The sequence below is a fragment of the Paroedura picta genome, chromosome 5 (genome assembly GCF_049243985.1).
Source record: "Paroedura picta isolate Pp20150507F chromosome 5, Ppicta_v3.0, whole genome shotgun sequence".
NCBI classification, from domain to species: domain Eukaryota; kingdom Metazoa; phylum Chordata; class Lepidosauria; order Squamata; family Gekkonidae; genus Paroedura; species Paroedura picta.
Genome location: NC_135373.1, coordinates 109,723,900 through 109,743,443, shown reverse-complemented (window position 1 = coordinate 109,743,443; position 19,544 = coordinate 109,723,900). Strand labels below are relative to the sequence as shown.

Below are 19,544 nucleotides of genomic sequence, written 5' to 3'. Positions count from 1 at the left end.
GAATCGCTACTACCCAGAGGCAGGCAATGGCAAGCCATCTTGAAACGTCTCTCCCTAGAAAAACGCAGCTGCAGCAGGAAGACTGCAGACCCCCCTACTGCCCACCCCAATTCCTCACCACCACCACCCCAGGGGGCATACTGCCCACTTTGGGAACCCCTTGTTTATAGCCAGGCCAGCTATTCAGCAGTCTGCATTCAAAAAGTCAGGAATACGCTGTTGTTTAATCCAAGACGTTGCTTATCAAGAGCAGAAGGGTTTGTTCTAAATAGATGTCAAGATTCAATAGCAGAATGGCACAAGTTTTTTATTTTTTTTTCTTTAGGAAAATATTTATTTGCAAGGAACAGATAAAGCATTACATACTTTATTCAGCTACATACAAAAAAAGCACTTAGTTTGCTATTTGGTTTGAGACTTCTCTGCTTAACAATACGAGAAAACAAGTTTTGTATACAAAAGTCTCCCCCCCCCCCTTCCCAGGGTACAGTATGAACAATCATGTGACAACAGACCTACAAATTATTTTTAAAAGGGTCACTTTTAACAGGAAGTTCAACCGATGCTGCAAAGCAAAGAACAAAGAGACTGAAGTCGAAAGAAATAAAGAATTCTAGAGAAATTTTTTTCTGCTTAGCTAGATAATAGCCGTATTTCATACAAGACAAATCCATTCAAATGCAAACCACAAAAAAAAAAACACACATTGGTATATTTACACTGAAGAAGGAGTAAAGGAAATATCTGGGCAGAAAGGTACCAATTTAGATAGTCCAACATATCACTTCTGGCTCCAGTTGTCAGATGCAACCCTGCACTCACCTTTACATATACTTAACCCCTGTAAGATTTTCTCAGATCAAGTGCACAAAACCCCCAGCCTTGGATTCAGGTGCAATAAAGAGTTTAAGCTGGACTACAAACACCCTGGTGTTGGACCTCCAGAGGAATTGGTTGGCCACTGTGTGAGATGACAGATGGACCACTGGTCTGATGCATCATGGCTCCTGTGTACTTATAACCCTAACCACATGGAAGGATAAGTAAGGACTTCTGAGTCCCGGCTATGAAAAAAACCATCCTGATCTATACCACACACTCAGGGCATTTCTCGGCTTTCAGCGTATGCATCAATGACAGAGAGGAACTCCAGCACGGAAAGCAGCAGGTCAGAGGGAATAGTAATTAAGAAACAAAATTATAAATGGGGGGAGGGGAATGATTGTGGGAAATGTTTACATGATAATCCTATTAGGAATGCCATAGTCATATTTCAAACAGCACGGAAAGCTATTAAGTTCTGCTGCACACTAGAAGTCACCAACCATTTGTTTGCTAAAATATCCCTGGCAAAGGAAATTGTGAATGGTTTACCCACTGCTCTAGAATCATTGAGTTGGAAGGGACCTCCTGGGTCATCTAGTCCAACCCCCTGCACTATGTAGGACACTCACAACCCTATCGCTCATGCACAACCATATTGCTCACCTGGTTCATGCACGCCTGTATAACACTGAATATCTATGTGTGGTTGCCAGATGCATGATCTGTAAGACATAGCCAACTTATGAAAACCTCGTAGGGTTTTCCAGGCATGAGAATGATAAGGGGTAGTTTGCCGTGACATGTCTCTGTGCAGTAACCCTGGACTTTCTTGGTGGTTTCCCATCCAAGTACTGACCAGGATCCATCCTGTTCAGCTTCCAATGTCTGAGGAGATCCAGTTAGCCTAGCCCAGTGGTTCTCAATCTTCCTAGTGTCGTGACCCTTTAATACAGTTCCTCAAGTTGTGGTGACCCTCAGCCATAAAATTATGCAAGTGTTCTTGCACAGAAATTAAACCAAAACTGACCAATGGCATGAAGATCCATTTTTCAGGATTGGATATAAATTGGTTTCCCCCCGGGATTTCTCAGTTCAGTTCAGCCTCTTGTCCCACCATGCCGATCTCACTCTTTCCCGCTGCTCCAGACAGACAAGCGCTCTATCTCGATCTACCCTGCAAGGCTGTTGTGTATACCCCAACCAAGTTGCTTATCCTGCCACGACCCCTGTGAAAGGGTCATTCGACCCCCCAAGGGGTCCCGGCCTCCAGGTTGAGAACTACTGGCCTAGGCCATGATATCAGGTGGTATGATAGCCCCCTTCAGAAGTTCAGAAAGAAATGTCAGGATTTTCAAATGGGCCGATGGAAAAACAGCAAAGATTGGGCAGTTGAATGCCAATGTCCATGGATTACAAAAGGGCACTTGGAGAAGAGGGGTACCTCCCCATAGGGACCCCCCCAAATGCCTTTTCCTTTCTCTGAGCTGACAGCACCTCTCCTGGGAGGTCATGATACACATCTGTCACACATCCTGGTTAGCAAATTCTCTTTCTTCCACATATTTTGAGGAGAGAGAAAAGGAGTGCTAGATTTGGATCTGGAAGAGCCGAGTTCAAATCCTGACACAAATGGCTCCAGTCGGAAATGACACAGCTCAATCATGGTCTCGTGTTTAACCCTTGACATCTCCTGTAAAAGGATCCATCGTAACAGCAGTTGAGGATGGTCCTCCTCTAACTGAGAGTCTGGAGAACAGCATTAATAAGGAAATTGGGCATTTTAAAGAACACACTGCTTCCATTTTAGTCACTGGAGCAGTGGCCTACTGTTTCACCTTCAAAAACATTTTTTTTTAAAGGAAGATGGCCACTTTCCAATTAGCAATTTAAAGACGAGCTATTTTTGTCCCGGAGCAGGGGAAAGGATGCTAAATATACAATGTTTTATGGTATGTGCGTTCTACAATGGACTTCTACTTTAGCAAGCCCCAGTTCATCATGGAAATCTTTGCTGCTGGTGCAACTGCTGCTACTCATTCCCTTGACTGACAGTCAAACTGTGCCCGGACAGTAGCTGCTCCTAAAAATTGTGGGTTTAAACACACACACAAAGCTCACACGCTGGGTCATTTCAAAAAGAGAAAAAGTGGAAATGTACGATTTGACACGAAACCCAGCTTTATAATCAAGAACTGGATAGCATTTCTAAGTACAGCTGATGGGGGGAAGGCAACAAATCTTCCAGCCTGGCTGGATATTGAAACCATTGGCTGAAAATTGAAACCACTGATTACATCAGAGGAAGTCTGGTTCAGAATCAGACATATTAAAGGTAAAGATATCCCCTGTGCAAGCACCGGATCATGTCTGACCCTTGGGGTGACGCCCTCTAGCGTTTTCATGGCAGACTCAATACGGGGTGGTTTGCCAGTGCCGTCCCCAGTCATTACCGTTTACCCCCCAGCAAGCTGGGTACTCATTTTACCGACCTCGGAAGGATGGAAGGCTGAGTCAACCTTGATCCGGCTGCTGGGATTGAACTCCCAGCCTCATGGGCAGACAGCTTCAGACAGCATTTCTGCTGCTTTACCACCCTGCGCCACAAGAGGCTCTACAGACATATTAAAATATGTTAATTTATATTGTAACAAATAGCAAATATGGGGGGCGGGGGCATAAGAGTGGAGCTATAGCATATATACAGCAAAAAAAAAAAAAAACAAGCCACCGTATATGGAATCGGAACCTGGATTAAGAAGCATCACTGATCTCATTGCTGATTTCCATAGACACAGGATTTAAAACAATGCCCTCTTCTTAGAATGTCTGTGCCCAAACTCTTTCAAAAGTATGATACAGGTGTACAGAATCACTGACAAGAGCAGTTTTGGAAACAGACTGTCATAAGCTGAAGCGTCACACAAAGAATGAGACACACACACCCCTTCCCCCATTGCTTTTCAAAGTTTGACACTGGCATATAAAACTATTTGAAATAACCCTGGGAGGGGGGACTAGAAAGCAACAAAAGAACTTGTTTTGAAGGATCTAAACAGACAGTTATAATTTTGCCAGAGGCGCCCAGGAGCTATGTTATTTGTGGGGAGGGAAAAGTATGGTTTGTTCCCTTAGGATATCCACATTAACCACTAGAATGATTACAGGAAGGTGGTGACTAGCCCGGGAACTCATACATAGGCAGCTGTACCAACAGCCCTCATTATGAGAGCTGGAGCAGATATTTACTGGATCTTCTGATCCCCAAATTGGTTGCTGTCGTCCAAAGGGAAAGGTGTGATCACATGAACTGACAGTAGGTTGGAACTTGCCAAGCAGACAGGTTATTAAAATCTGCCCTGTTTTACATGATACCACTTGCCTTCAGAACACACATAATCAAGAAACAAAAGCAGGGACGGGGAAAAGCTCCAACAAGTGACTGCATTTATTTTCTGCTTCGTTCCAGGGACTTGGGACATGTTTGGAAGGTTCTCAAGAATTCACCAAGAGCCTTTGGAAGATTCTGTGGCCTTGGCTCGTCATTCCTGCTGCCAGATGAACTAATAAATACTATTTACAACAGAGCAGGGAAAGGATAGCAGGGGAATTAGAGCAACCTAATTTCCAAGTCGTTTGGGCTCAGGAGACACACATTTCTCACGGGGACCAAGTAACAGAAGGACCGAATTTTGCCTTTTTTTTTCTGAGCAAGAGTACCAGAGATGACTCTGCCGGTTCATACACAGAAAGGGAAAAAAGTAGGCGAGGGCCTTTAAGCCACTAAAAATGAACCCAAGTTTATTGCACAGTACTTCTACAAATCATGGGAGACAGCAGATCTACCAGATTTCCTATAAATCCCAGCCTTCACTTTATTTAATACAGAGTCAAGAGTCTAGTCCTTGCGTCTTGTGGAAAGGAGAAGAGTCATACATGTAGCATGGTGTTTAATTTTTAAAAACTGGGGCAAGAGTGACCAATGCTGAACAGAATCTCTGTCGACATATCAGACTGACTGTTTCACCTAATGCATAGTCAGCTTGCGGAATTTACCTTCTACAGTTGCAGGATGTGGGAGAAGAGTAATCCAGACTCTTTAGTATAGAAGAAGAAGAAGAGTTGGTTCTTATATGCCACTTTTCCCTACCTGAAGGAGGCTCAAAGAGGCTTACAGTCACCTTCCCATTCCTCTCCCTATGCTGGAGGAGAGGCAAGGACAGGGCTACTGTGGGTTGACTTATAATCACATAAGGCTCAAATTCTATTAAGGGAAGCACACAAACAACCCTTTCAAGACTGGCCCGGGGTTCTGACAATTTGAGCTTGTTCCACTTTCCTCCTCCACCAGAAATAGTACAGAAGAGAGGCGACGCTATCAGTTTTTTAGAGAAATATCACTCTGAGATGAAAAGCATCCCTGTTGAGCAGGGGTAGTAAACCTGTGGTCCTCCAGATGTCCATGGACTACAACTCCCATGAGCCCCTGCCAGCATTTGCCCACCTTCACTCCACAGTTCTGAAACCAACCATGCCTTTCCCATTAGGTGTATTTCCACTGTACCATGTGGGACGATGTTTATAAACCAAGCTCCTTTTTCAGAGGTTTGCCACTTATGCTACATTTCCCTATAAAAATGGATCATCAATCCACTCCCCACCCCAACAGTATAAATTGGATTTCATCCAGAAAGAGCTTCTAGGAAACCCACTCTCTTTGTGCATACTTTAAGGGAGCAAAGACACATCATCTGCTTTGACAACTATGTGAGTGCCGCTGGGGTATTCATTCAGCACTAAGGTTAGGTGCTAACCCAGCTTCTCTCCTATCTCTCCTTGGCCCCCGCTGCCTTTAGAATCTCCCTGCCAGGTGCGAGTCCACAAAGGCAAGCGAAAGAATGTGGCTTTGGAGAGCAACCAATGGGAAAGAGGAGAGAGGGAGTACGAACGAAAAGCCAAGCCGCTTCTTTCCAATCTGGTATGGAAGTCAGGCAAATGTTTCCTCTCCTGCCCTGGATTTATTGACAGTGACAAGTTCCTCAGTCCTTTGATTGGAGAGGAGAAGAGGAGGAAGGGACAAGGGAAATCCCTTATCCCTTTTCTTTTTAAGATGTAGCATTAACTCTTCTGTCGATTTCAATGAACTTCAGTGTCTTGTTTGCGTCCAGCTCTGAGCCAACTCTGCAAAAGGAGAAGGACAGTCAGTCCCAAAACGACAGCACACCCGCCCCTCCCGCAGGACTCACATTTATTTATTTATATTTATACACCACTGCTCTCGAATGTCTCGCGGTGAGATCAATAAAATACAATAAAATCCCTTAAAACAGGGGTAGTCAACCTGTGGTCCTCCAGATGTTCATGGACTACAATTCCCATGAGCCCCTGCCAGCATTTGCTGGCAGGGGCTCATGGGAATTGTAGTCCATGAACATCTGGAGGACCACAGGTTGACTATCCCTGCCTTAAAATATCCCATTAATACAATAACATAATAATAATAACATAACAAGATGGCGGACAATAGAATACCAGCCCATTCTCCCGTTCAGATGGGTCAAACTCTATCTGGGAGCCAGGAACCTACTTGGCCTCAACTTAGAGATCCTCAGATGGCAACACCGGGTACCGCTCTGGCCTCAACCATGCGCCTGGGGGAAGAGCTCTGTCTTGCAGGCCCTGCGGAAAGCTGACAACTTTGACAGGGCCCTTAGCTCTTCCGGGAGCTCATTCCACCAGGTTGGGGCCCGGGTTGAAAAAGCCCTGGCCCTGGTCGAGCACAGGGCATTCTATTTGTCGTTAGCCTGTCTCTGCAATTGTTCCGTTGCTGCCTGCTGGGATTCACGCTGCTCAGTTATGTTTCAAGGCAGTAAACTCCTAGGCTTTCAGCTGCAGAATTGAATTTGGGATTTGCAGGGATTGACCCTGGGACCGCTTACTTGCCAAACTTTACCAGTGACTGGTGGTCCCTCCAGAATAATGATTTTGAAAAACTGCAGGTTACTTTCCTTGGCAACTGCTTGGGTGCTACTGGGGTCTACAACAATTCCTGGTAAGGAAGGCTCCCTAGCCAAGAGGTAACCATATTAGTCAGTCATTGCAAAATAAAAGTCCAATGGCCCCTTAAATGTATTTATTTATCTCAACTCACGGCAGATAATGGTCAGTGAGTCAGTACAATTAACAAAAATGGGACAATTCAATAACCAGTGCTTTTGGATTTTAGAAGGCCGGGACCCCCAGAAAGAACCGAAACTCAACATAATAATTCACATGACATATTCAGTGGTACAAAAACAGCAAAACCAGAATCCTGTTTACAATAAGCTATGCATATTTATCCAAGCACATTTGTGAGTTATGTTTATTTCTTTCTTTGTTTATTTATTTATTACATTTATATCCCACCACTCCCACAAGGGCTTGTGGTGGCTAACAAGATAAAACCCCAATACATAAAAACCCTAGCCAATCAACTTAAAATCATCCATTCATTCGGCGGCCAAAACCCCCTATAATCAATATTTAAAACCTTAGAGTGGACAGAGGGGCTGATCTCTCCCTTTAATCCGCCCTTAATAGCCCCAATAGGGGCTATTACAGTGCTGCCCTATTACCTGGCCAGGCAAGTTTAGTTCTGCAATGTTTGCTGAAAGCCAGGAGAATGGGGGCTTCCTTGACCTCCTTGGCAGACCTTAAAGACTAACAACATTTATTTCAACATGAGTGTTCGTGAGCCCGTTTCTTCAGATGGATATAGCAAAGGAAAATGTTCTTGCATATTGAAATAAATATTTAATCTTGGACTTCTATTCTCCAAGCCACTGACAGTTCAGCCCGATCCACAGGGACCCTGTTTTTGGAGTTCTCATTTCCTACTGCAAAGGCTCTCCACTCCTGTCTTCCCTGTATCAACTTGCACATTTGGACGAGAAATTCGCCTCTTTTTTTCCTCCCCCCCCCCCCCCCGGATTGCCTGCTCACCTGTGCTGCTGCAGTTCCACCAGCACGGCCTTCTCGAGCCGGGTTTCGTTGGCTATCGTGATCTCTGTGACTTGGTCACGCTGCGCCCTGGAGGTGGAGTCCAAGGACAGAGACAAGTGCTTGGCAGGATCTGTGTGCCTGTCCCAGCTGTTGCTGTGATCTGAGAGATGCGGATCCTCCAACGGGTGAGGCCCTTCGTAAGTTAACAAGCTCCTCGACCGCACTAAACAAACAAATGGGGGCGGGGAGGGGGGAGAAGAGATTAAAGTCAATCCCAAGGCCAGTGACTGGATGCCACGGTTGGCCTTTGATCAGGCTTGGAGTGTCACCTGCAGTGGAATAATAACACTGATGGGAAATGTTAGTATTGTGGTTACCAGGGATGCTTTTTGTTAATATCACATGTGGTGGGAATGCCCTAGGGCAGGGGTAGTCAAACTGTGGCCCTCCAGATGTCCATGGACTACAATTCCCAGGAGCCCCTGCCAGCAAATGCTGGCAGGGGCTCCTGGGAATTGTAGTCCATGGACATCTGGAGGGCCACAGTTTGACTACCCCTGCCCTAGGGTGTATCTGTACAGGAGAACTTTGTCCAACAACAGTACATAAGGGACCGGTTTTGTAAAACTGTATCTTCACTACAACTGGTATTAACTTTGGTAGGTTAGGTTCTCAGCCTGCCTACAAGAAGAATGAGTCAATGAGCTGAAAGAACCGTTCTACATTACAAGATTAACTGCAAAGAACTGTCAAGAACATGGATTTGGGGTAACCAAAGGATTCAGAAGGTAAAAAGTTGTGTTACTCCCATTATCTGCCCCAAGGGACAGGCTGGGGTTATTGAGCTGGGAGGGAAGGATCGGGTTGGGCTCAGAATGTATTTTCACTGCCAGGGATTGGTAATGTGAAGAAGAAGAGTTGGTTTTCTCAACCCGAAGGAGTCTCAAAGCGGCTTCCTTTCTCCTTCCCTTTCCTCTCCTCACAACAGATACCCTGTGGGGTGGGTGAGGCTGAGAGAGCGCTGATATCACTGCCCGGTCAGAACAGTTTTATCAGTGCCATGGCGAGCCCAAGGTCACCCAGCTGGCTGCATGTGGGGGAGCGTGAAATCAAACCTGGCTCGCCAGATTAGAAGTCCACACCCCTAGCCACTACACCAAACTGCCTCTCAATTAATGGATTTTACTGTAATGTGGGGTTTACTATGGGGGTTTTATTCTGTAATCCACCACGAGCCAGCCAGTCTGGGAGTGGCAGGCAATAGATCTTACCCAATATTATCAATTAGAATAATTAGAATAATAACAATGATGATGAAAATAAGAACTGGATGTAGAGAGGGAATCGTTGGGGAGTCTGTGACAAGTAAACTGGTTTGCATCCAATCAGCAAAGGGAAGGAAGCCAAGCAAAGGAAGGAGATGGCATCTTGGACCACCCTGGAAGGCTATACTGAGAATCGCATCACTTGCATATATAAGAGCCATGTAGGATGAAGGGTGTAGTAGGGAGAAGAACTGGGTGATAACTGAGTGGAAAAGCTAGCTGGAGCCAACCCATAATGTATGTTGAAGTAGCACTAGTTCTTTTCCCAATGAGAAACCCCCAGACTTTCCTTGCTACGTAAAGTATGGAAGATAGCAAACAGAATACAAGCCTTGAAAGTTGTGCAAACCTGCTGTTTAAATGGGGCAAAATGTCAGGTCCCAAATTTGATTGTGATGCAGCCCACCAAACTATTTTCCAACTGTCACAGGAACGTGACCATTGTCGTTTCCAGGGAGATGTGACGGAGTTCTTTGTACCCTCCCCGGCTGTGATTGAGTGGATTGAAAACTTAGATATTAGAATTTAGGGGGATTGCCCAATATGTCTGTATAACCAGTGTACCTACTTGGCTACATATTTACATTAATAGATGCTTCCTGTGTGTAAATATTTATTTATTAGATTTATTGGCCGCTCCCTAGAATAGGATTGGGGCTAACATCAAACGTTCAGTGAATAGATAATATTCTTCCAAGAGGTTTCCAAACTGGATTGCTTCAATTCTCTGTACCCCGAAACTTGCTCCCCTTCCCCAAAGGCTAGCAGCGCTAACCCTGCCATTTCCAAAGCATCTTCTGCAGTCAGTATAACCCAGGGGTAGTCAAACTGCGGCCCTCCAGATGTCCATGGACTACAATTCCCAGGAGCCCCTGCCAGCGAACGCTGGCAGGGGCTCCTGGGAATTGTAGTCCATGGACATCTGGAGGGCCGCAGTTTGACTACCCCTGGTACAACCTCTCGAAACTGCCAGAAGTGGGTTGACAGTGATTCGGTGAGCAGACACAGCAGCTGCTGCTACAAGAACTTGGGCTCTGGGAAATGCAAGAGCCTCAAGGCCCCACTTGTGGCATTTCCTGATAAAGTCTCCTCCACGCAGAGCTTTTTATGAATGCTGTGTCACCCGTGTGATGAGGCCACACATAACCAAGTTCTTTGTCAGGGGAGCCCCAACCAGGAAATCATCAAGCTGGTTATCAAGGAGATCCGGACTCCGGCCCTGCGGTTATCTCGCTTTCCTTTCAGGGCTGGAAACATCAGAGCTGTAGAAGCTTTTCACGCACCTATGGAGGCTGTATATGATTCCGGCGTGGAATGTTGAGTCGGCAGGACTGCCTTTGTGGTGGAGGAATTAGGCCCGTAGGTCTGTGAGAAGCTGCCAAAAATAATGGCAAAGCATAACACCACCACCTGGAAGAAGACAAGGCAGAAGGAGAGAGAGAGAGAAACACTCAGTTTCTGACAAAATAAAGTTACGCTGTCTGAACATAAATACCATTGAAGTAATCTCAAAACAACCTGAAAGCAAGAAAATAGCGTGTAGCTGGGAAGGTTTTACTTTTCCTGAGTTGTGTGTTTGTCAATTGAGAGGAGGCGTGTCACCAGCGAGGGAGACACAATAAAGATTCTGCTCAATATGACACATCTCTATTAGGACGGCACCCTGGAAGCTTTGCAGCCAGCCAGTCTGCTCGGATGAACTACTGACTCTTAAGGCAAGAAAAAGGTAAGACATTTGTCTGGGCTAGACTCGGCTGTGATGGGCATTTCAATGCTGTTTCATAACATCATGGCCAGCACTCCCTGTGCTACTTCTGGGCTCCGTGTGAACTGGGCTCCGTGTGTTAAAGAAGCAAGGTGGATTCAGAGTGGCTCGGTAAATAGGTAGGCTCCCTTTAAATGCCTTCTCCAATCTGTGAGTGAACTCACTGGCATTTAAAGGGCTCACAGTCCCTTTAAACATTTTCTCCAAGCATTGAGTTCACCCAGAAGGCATTTAAAGGGAGCGCAATCCCTTTAAATTCCCTTTGACTGACTATCTGGCAGTCCCCAAAAGCTTGAATATTTTCAGGTTTGGCCATTTTGGATCACTGAAATTCAGCCCCAAACTATATCTGGCTGAAAGAATAGCCAGAAAATACCAATATGGCATTGCAGCTATAAAAAGGGGAATAAAATGTTTACCAAGACTGGCTCTATTTCCATTACTCTGGGAAATAAAGAAACAGTCCAGCCTACCACAATCAAAATGCAGGCACCAGCTAAGATGCCTGCCTTGAATGTATGAAGATGCCCTATCTTGAGTCACCCTATTGGCCCATCTGTCTTAGTATGATGGCTCACCAAAGGCCTTTCCTGGCCCTTCTGTATGAGTTCCTTCAGCTGGAAGATGCTAGGGACTGGAACTAGGACTCCTGCCTGTAAATCATGTTCCTTCTCATTGAGCCATGTTGTCCTCCTTCACCATCAGCAATGTCTTTCACAAAGGCTGGCTCGTGCCCCCATTCCAGCCAAATTCTACCCACAGGCTCATCTCAGTGGGGACAAGACTGGGAAAGGCACTAAATGAGCCAGCAGAACCAAGCTATAATTTTTCTGTGATTGCTGTAACTGCAGCCTCCTCACACTGCCATGGTTGTCGTTAGTGTGAGGCCATGGAATGATCAGGGGAAGCCTTGGGGAGAAAGCCAGCAGCGGACTCACCATGAGACACGTCCCCGTCTGGGTACTGGCCGCTTTGCAAGAGCGAGACACTTTGCCAGCTACCACAGCCTGGAGCCTCTGTAATTGCTGCAGGAGTGTTCTGAAAGCAGAACGACACAAGAATCAATGCATGTCAAGGCCTTTAGCTTTCGTTCACAGACCAGGCCTCTTCTCCATCCATCTTTTTTTCTTAGTTAGGCTTGTAGGAAATACAAACATCTGTTGGGGTCTGAAAGGGTCAGTGAAGATTCTCTTGCCCACCCACACTACTTATTCCAGAATATTGAGTGGAAAGGAATTGTATTAGAACAGGGATGGGTAAAGGGCAGCTGTGGATCTGGCCATTTGTAAACAATATAGTTATTTTCAAAGGCATTTTGCTACACAGAACTTCTCCCTGAAATGTTGAAGAGTTACAATTTGAGTTATTCACTACCTCACGGCTTGACATTTTGTGGTTGGCTCCCCCTCTTGTGGCAGCCATTTTGTGGTTAGTTCTGCCCATCGCCCTGTGTCAGAATTCCAAAGGCACCCACAGACTTGACAAGGTTGGGTGCCCCTGGTTGCATACATTCATATACAGTGTATTGCCCAAGCACAGGTTCCTCCATAACAACAGTGCCCTCATCACATAGCTAGGAAAGTTCTAGACCAGGGGTAGTCAAACTGCGGCCCTCCAGATGTCCATGGACTACAATTCCCAGGAGCCCTTGCCAGCATTCGCTGGCGAATGCTGGCAAGGGCTCCTGGGAATTGTAGTCCATGGACATCTGGAGGGCCGCAGTTTGACTACCCCTGGTCTAGACATTCTCAATCCATGGTACAGACGCCCTTCCGTTTTCTATTTTTAAAAAACACTGAAATTTGAGGAAGAAATATCAACGAGCGCAGTATGAATAAAGCTTTACTACTGTAACCCTGCGAACTCCACTGTGTTTATCTTACTTTGAACTACAAAAAAAAAAAAATGAAATGTTTAAGTACCTTTAACAAGTGGGAGTAAAGCATCGCCTTCATTTAAGTAAAACAATTGTAAATGTCGTCTCTGACAACTCCCGGAAGCAGAACAATGTTAGTCTGCCCCAATTAAAACAAAAATCACTTGTGGCATTTTAAAACCTAGGGATGTAACCCAACAGACTGGATCCGGGTTGCGCATCTCATTACCACCCCCTGGGAACGATATTTTCTGTCTGCGCTGAAATCATATGAGGCGACCAAGCTGAGGTGAAACAAGGTATTTCATGCCGGAACCTTGTCGCATGCCAACACAGAAAACAAAATTGCAACTTGAATAAAAGAAGACAACTTTGAATAAACTTTTGAATTCTTTATGGTTATACAGGTGTGCTTGCCAGCCATGCCAGGGTGTTTTCTCTTGTATTGTGGTTTAAACCAGTGGTCCCCAATCTTTTTGAGGCTGGGGACCGGCAGGGCAACTGCCCGCCCGTGCATGCCGCGCATTGCGCATGCGCGCATTGCGCATGCGCGGCCGAAATTGCGCATGCACGGCACTTTTGCACACACGCGAACGTGCCGCGCATGCGCGATTTTGGCCGCGCATGCGTGAAAGTGCCCGGACGCACATGCGCAATGCGCGGGCGCGACCCTGATTCCCTCTCCCCCCCTCCCGCAGTAAGAAGCTTCCCGGGCCGCAAGCTTGCGGCCTGGGAAGTTTTTTACTGCAGGGGGTGGGGAGAGGGAGCCGCGGCCCGGCGCCAATGCCTTCTCGGCCCGGCACCGGGCCGCGGCCCACGGGTTGGGGGCCACTGGTTTAAACCAATTCCCATGGCTGCCTATATTTGTTTGCTTAAATATGGCTAGTCATCATAAGCATGCCTCCTGCCCACTTCTTCATCAATTAGGGTCAAACCCGGTAGCATCTTAGAGACTGGCAGGATTCTGGGAGGTGTAAACTTTCAAGAAGCAACAACGCTCCCTTCGTCAGATGTTTCTTAATCACAGCACAACCGACGATTCCTGGTCGGAAACAAATGCCCGTTCTCCATGGCTACGTTTGATGGTCCGGAACCCTGGTGGGTGGGAGGGGGAGAACCTCTGGTTATGCAGGGTGACTGACATTGCGCATCACATGGCTGACCCTGTTGCATCCCAGGGATCTTTCATTATGGTCTTTGCAGAAGGCGGGGGAAATCATGCACAATTGTGGCAACAAGCCTCCTTCTTGCACATGTGGGAGGTTCGCCTGGCCATGACAATCATCAAGGCCCTGGCTCCTGCCTGGTGGAATGAGCTCCTGGGACAGCTGAGGGCCCAGGCGGAGCTGCAAAAAGGAGCTCTTCCGCCAGGCATTTGGTTGAGTCCGGGCAGACTGGAAGATCTTGCCCCTCCTCTGAGTGTCTGCCTAGAACAACACCTTGGAGATGGCTGTCTGGAGCTGGAGACAAAGCTGCAAGTTGTTTTCCTCTAAAGGGACCTAATTTTGGTTTTTCGCAGTCGCGACAATAGAAAAGAAAAGTTGGGAATAGAAACCATCAACACCGTAGTACACAAAAGGAAATGTTATTATCTTGGCTCAGACATAGTCTGTGGATGTCAGCCGTATCATGCAGGAAAAGAAGAAACCAATTTTATTTAAGAGAAAGGCTGGCAAAAGGGAAGAATGTCCATCTGTATGTAATGGAGGAGCAGGAATACATTTGGATGTTTAACAATGAATTCTTCAACTGGATATCATAATCCTACATCCCTAGGACACAGCCCTAGATATATTGCGCATGGTGGGCCTTGTGGCTAAGCAAACATGCTCATGGGCTGCAGCGTCATGCCAATTCTGGACACAAGTATCTATCCTGATCCCTCATTTATATCACTCTCCATCACAATAAACAAAACATCTTTGAAAATGGCAGCAATCCTCCGGCTGACCCTGGAAGAGCCATTCTGATTCTGAACGTCCACTCTAAGCTTCATGGACGTCCAAAAAGAAAAAAGATTGCTTTGATTAAGACATGCTCCTTGACTCAATTGGTTTGTTCTGTGATTGTGCATCTGTACATGCTCATGTCTAAGCACACCATTGGTGGGAAGCGCTATGGAATTATTCCCATCTTTTCCCCGTGATAGATGTCAACGAAGTATGCGGAGTTGTGAAGGCCACGTCCTACAAACTGGATGGTTGCCCCTCTTGACTATTAAAGATCACCCCATTCATTCATTCATTCATTCATTCATTCATTCATTCATCCATTCATTCATTCTTGCAATTTAAATACTGCCTAGCACTGTGACATCTCGGGGCATATTTCAAGACCTAGATACCCTCACTTGCACAAGGAACAACTTTGATAGACTCTACATCTTCCTTTATGCCTGGACTTCTGGGATAGGTAAGACTGGATAGCATTCCTTAGGTCTCTCATTTATCTGTTGGACTGCCTTTCCCATTACGCCCCCCAAAGAACGCTTAGGTCAAATGACAGAAATCTGCTTAGGATCACTGGCCTCAAAGGAAATTAGGCAGGCCTTGGTTTTGGCCCTGGCCCCAGCCTGGTGAAACCCTCTGCCCTGTGAGATCAGGGCCCTGTGGGACATTAAGTAGTTCCCCCAGGCCAATGGTTGAGGCCTGAGGGACATCATATTTCCAGCTGACCTCCCTGTCCATGTCTCAGCCTGTACTTCACCGGTCAATCCTATATTTTTAACTTATTTAGGCACTGACGCAGGCATTGTCCCTGCCTCCCCCTCCGGTTTAATTGTGGCAGTAATATGCTGTGGTGTAATCTGTGGTGTTTTTTTAGGAATGTATTTTACTAGAACTATGCGTAGGACTTTATTCTAATTTTATAAATTGTACTGTATGTTAAACCCTGTTGTAACCCACCTTGGGCTAAAAATACAACCTTAAATTACATTAAATTTTGTATTGAATTTTCGGTGTAGTTAAAAAAAGGAAGGGGGGAGTTGGTTTTAACACCCCGTTTTTCACTATCCAAAGGAGTCTCAAAGTGGCTTACAATCACTTTCCCTTCCCCTCCCTAGAACAGACACCCTGTGAGGGAGGTGAGGCTGAGAGAGCTCTGAGAGAACTGCTCTGAGAGAACAGCTCTAAAAGGACTGTAATGAGCCCAAAAGTATACTCCAAAAACCAACCGCAGTCCATTGACTGTCTTCTGGGCCTGGTCTCAATACCCAACTCTGCAACCCCTTCCCTGCATTTCACTTTAACTTCAGAATGCTTTATAGGCTGTCTCCAATTTAAACATGATGCCATAATCGTAAGGAAACCTATCTGTGCAGTGGTCCATTGGTTCAGCTCTGCGGTGAAGGTAGGCCTTCAGCAGGCATTTATTTATTTACCGTATTCGTCCCCCACCTTTCTCACCGGGACGCCAAACAGATTGCACATTATTAATCGATCACAGTCCATTCCAAGAGATGTCGAACAAGGACAATGCAGGTGGATACAATCAATATGAGAAGCCATCGTATGAGCAGTGCACCTGAACTACGGCTATTACTTCAGCAGAAAATGATGAAACAATGACAGGGTCATACGTGCTGCAAACTGAGAATCCCTCTGATGCACGATCACATAATCCACGGCGCCTTTTCCCTTACAAAGTTCCTTCACTCATTGCAATGCATGCCCCAATAAGGAAACACACCACTGAAAATTTGGGGCAGCCTTTGGAAGAGAGCTAATGGCTGAAAACGAGGCATCTTCTTTCATTAAGTGACTCTGATACTTTACAGCTCTTACTTGGGAGCTTTTATTGGCTGCTGTACATATTCTGTATGTGTTAAGAACTGGTGTGTGTTCAAAGCAGACCTTTGAAGAAGGCCCTATAAGGGCCGAAACAGTCAATCTATTGGTTCACATAGTGCATAGTATACTGGATTGCAATAGCCTATGGGCTGGACATATGTTTTTAATTCCTATAGTTGTTTTTCTTCATAATTGTGCACAATAAAAGTAATATAATTTTAACAACAATACAGACATCCAACCTTTGAAGGCCCAAACTGTTACCAGTTGGGTTTTTATGGTTCCAGTCTATTCTACAAGGCAGAGGCCAAGACATTGGCTGGCATTTTGGGATCTTACCTGTGCACGCCCAGGTGGCTCTTATTAATCCCTGGCATTCTTAATGTACATAGTGGCAAGGCAACCTTACCTGCGCATGCCCATGTGGCTCTGGGCACAAAATGCTGGATACAAGTAACTTTATTCTTTTATATATGCTAAGTCTGTAAACCATCCTTCGTGCTTGCTTACAACTTTCTCTAGTTAAAGAGAAGACAATTTTTAAAAGCTACTTAAAAATAGTTGTAGGACACACATCCCCAGAGGTGCCTTTATAGCTGAATGTATATTTTGCCTGTCTGTTTTTAAAATCAATCATCTCCCTAATTAGGATCTAAATGAATTCAAGGACTCGAGAAGTTCAGGCTTAAATTAGTATCTGCAGTGCTCCCAGCAGAGATTTATGTAGACCAACACAGCCTTCTTTCAGATTTATTAAGCAGGGTATTCAACGGGACTAGAGATGAAAGGAGGCAGGCAGGAGCCAGAGATTGAAAAATGTTGTTTGCCCTTTTTTTTCATGTACTGGCAGAAGAGCAGCCGTCATCCCCGGAATACAAAGTCATTTCATAATCAGGGAGTAACTATATTTTAATGAGCAGACACATAATAAAGCCCTGATTCCATTGGAAGGAAGGAAGGAAGGAAGGAAGGAAGGAAGGAAGGAAGGAAGGAAGGAAGGAAGGAAGGAAGGAAGGAAGGAAGGAAGGAATGTTGGCAGAGTTTGAAAATACAGAGAGAACAGAACACTAGCCTGCTTAAAGAATAAAATAAATTTTATTTATGAAGAGAAACAACAATGTATAGAACGCGACAGAGACCTATTTGGCTACTGTTGTCTGCAGTCATTCTTCTGTTCAATTACTGTTCTGAAAGCAAACAGGGAGGAAGTATGCTCAAAAAGCAGGAAGTCTCCTTTTGAGCCAATCAGGACACTGGATGAGATAATCTGAAAACCATTAGGAAGTTCCTAGCCTATCTATGCTAAATATACATCTCCTCCGACACCCCCTGCAGGACACCCTTTATGTTCTGCTCAGTTAGGCACACTGCAGATCTTGCATATTCCAACAGGAAGGAAGGAAGGGAGGGAGGGAGGAAGGAAGGGAGGGAGGGAGGGAGGGAGGGAGGGAGGAAGGAAGGAAGGAAGGAAGGAAGGAAGGAAGGAAGGAAGGAAGGAAGGAAGGAAGGAAGGAAGGAAGGAAGTCTGCTCCCACCCATGTTCATCCATGGTTTGAATCCTCTATGGGGAAAGCCCCTTTGGAGCACAGGAAAAACCAATAAAGGATTATATGACCTCATTGCCTCTCTGTTCAAATGATTTTTAAAAAACAAAACGAGCTGGTCATTGTGAGAGTTCATTACATGCATGCCATTATTGCAGCCTCATTCTGACAAAATGATTACTTCCATTAAAAATGTAATTTAAATTTATTAAAATATTTACACCCCGCCTCTCCTTTCTAGCTCAAGGCAAATTAGAATTCAGCTTATTAATAAAGCATTTTTGTTCTGAAACTGTACAATGAAAACGGAAGGGAAGGGTTGAGTCAGAAGTCATTTTTTTAAAAGAGATAATATGAGTGCATAAAATACTAAGAGGCTCCCCTGCTGTATACTTGAATAAAGGTCAAAATGGTTTTGATAAAGCAAATGCGTTCATGGGCATAAAAATTAGCGGAGGGGGGGGCGGAGCATAAATCCTAAGGCAATACGGCAAAGCAAATGGTACCTTTAAACTGTCCAACACATTTTTTTTGGACACAGTTCAAATGAAGAGTTACCTTCTCAGTTACAACATAAATGTGCTTTAGTTTTCCCTTCAACAAGGGCAGCTCAATCACTTCACGGTTTGGCCACCTGAGAACATTCTCCCATGTGCTGTTTATCATTTCACTGGGCTTTAAGGGTGGGTTAATAGTGCTAAGGAACAAAGGAAACCCCATTTACAAATCTTACAATTGTTCTTAGATTAACAACCCAAGTTTTATGCATTGTACAGAATGCTGAATGTGAACCAAGGAAAGCAGATCTTTTATCAGGCATGAAACTTTTGTTCTAGTTTCCTTACTTGTTAAGTTCCAATTTCATCAGTTTCCCCTCCTCCCCCCATTCTGCATGTATTTTGCTCCCTCTAGTGGTTGAGTCGATATTACTCATGTTTGTGTCCGTCATAAAAACCCACAGTCTGCAAGAAGATACGCTGGATATATACTGGTGTAATATCAAACCAACCACTAGATGGACGAAAACATCTGTAAAACAAACAAACAAACAATCCCCCTGAAGAAATGGAAACTTACAAGCAAAGAAAGTAAGACTGAGGGAAAGCCCATTCACTTACATTGCAGAATTGAATTTGCTTTATTACTCTGCCCCTAACGTTTTGAAGGAATAGATGTAGATGACAGGACAACAGATAGTGAGAATGGAACTGGTGAGAGCCAAGTGGCTCTGGAGGTGCAGGCAAGATGCATTCGGGGAGAAGGACAAAAGCCTTTGCTAAAGAAGACATGAACCTTCACATCTGAAGGGAGGGGGCAAAAACCCATACCGATTTCCCTCCCTGTTTTTTTTTCTACTTTAGAATGGAGCTTTTCTTTCTCCTTTTCTTAAAGAAACTAGTTCATTCATGAAGCTAGTTTCAGAGGGAAGTCTTGTCT

The 19,544-nt window shown here is 45.1% G+C and overlaps 1 protein-coding gene across 1 annotated transcript in view; it reads right to left on the bottom strand.

Moving 5' to 3' along the window:
• Nucleotides 1–289: 289 nt before the first annotated feature.
• Nucleotides 290–19,544, bottom strand: part of CREB3L2 (cAMP responsive element binding protein 3 like 2) — a 90,469-nt gene continuing 71,214 nt past the window's right edge. Inside the window, exons 9-12 of the mRNA XM_077339871.1 lie at nucleotides 11,835–11,934; nucleotides 10,415–10,541; nucleotides 7,807–8,029; nucleotides 290–6,003 (exon numbers count right to left, since the gene is read on the bottom strand). Of these exons, the coding sequence (XP_077195986.1) occupies nucleotides 5,928–6,003; nucleotides 7,807–8,029; nucleotides 10,415–10,541; nucleotides 11,835–11,934 (526 nt within the window). The 3' untranslated portion in view covers nucleotides 290–5,927. The remainder of the gene's footprint in view (nucleotides 6,004–7,806; nucleotides 8,030–10,414; nucleotides 10,542–11,834; nucleotides 11,935–19,544) is intronic.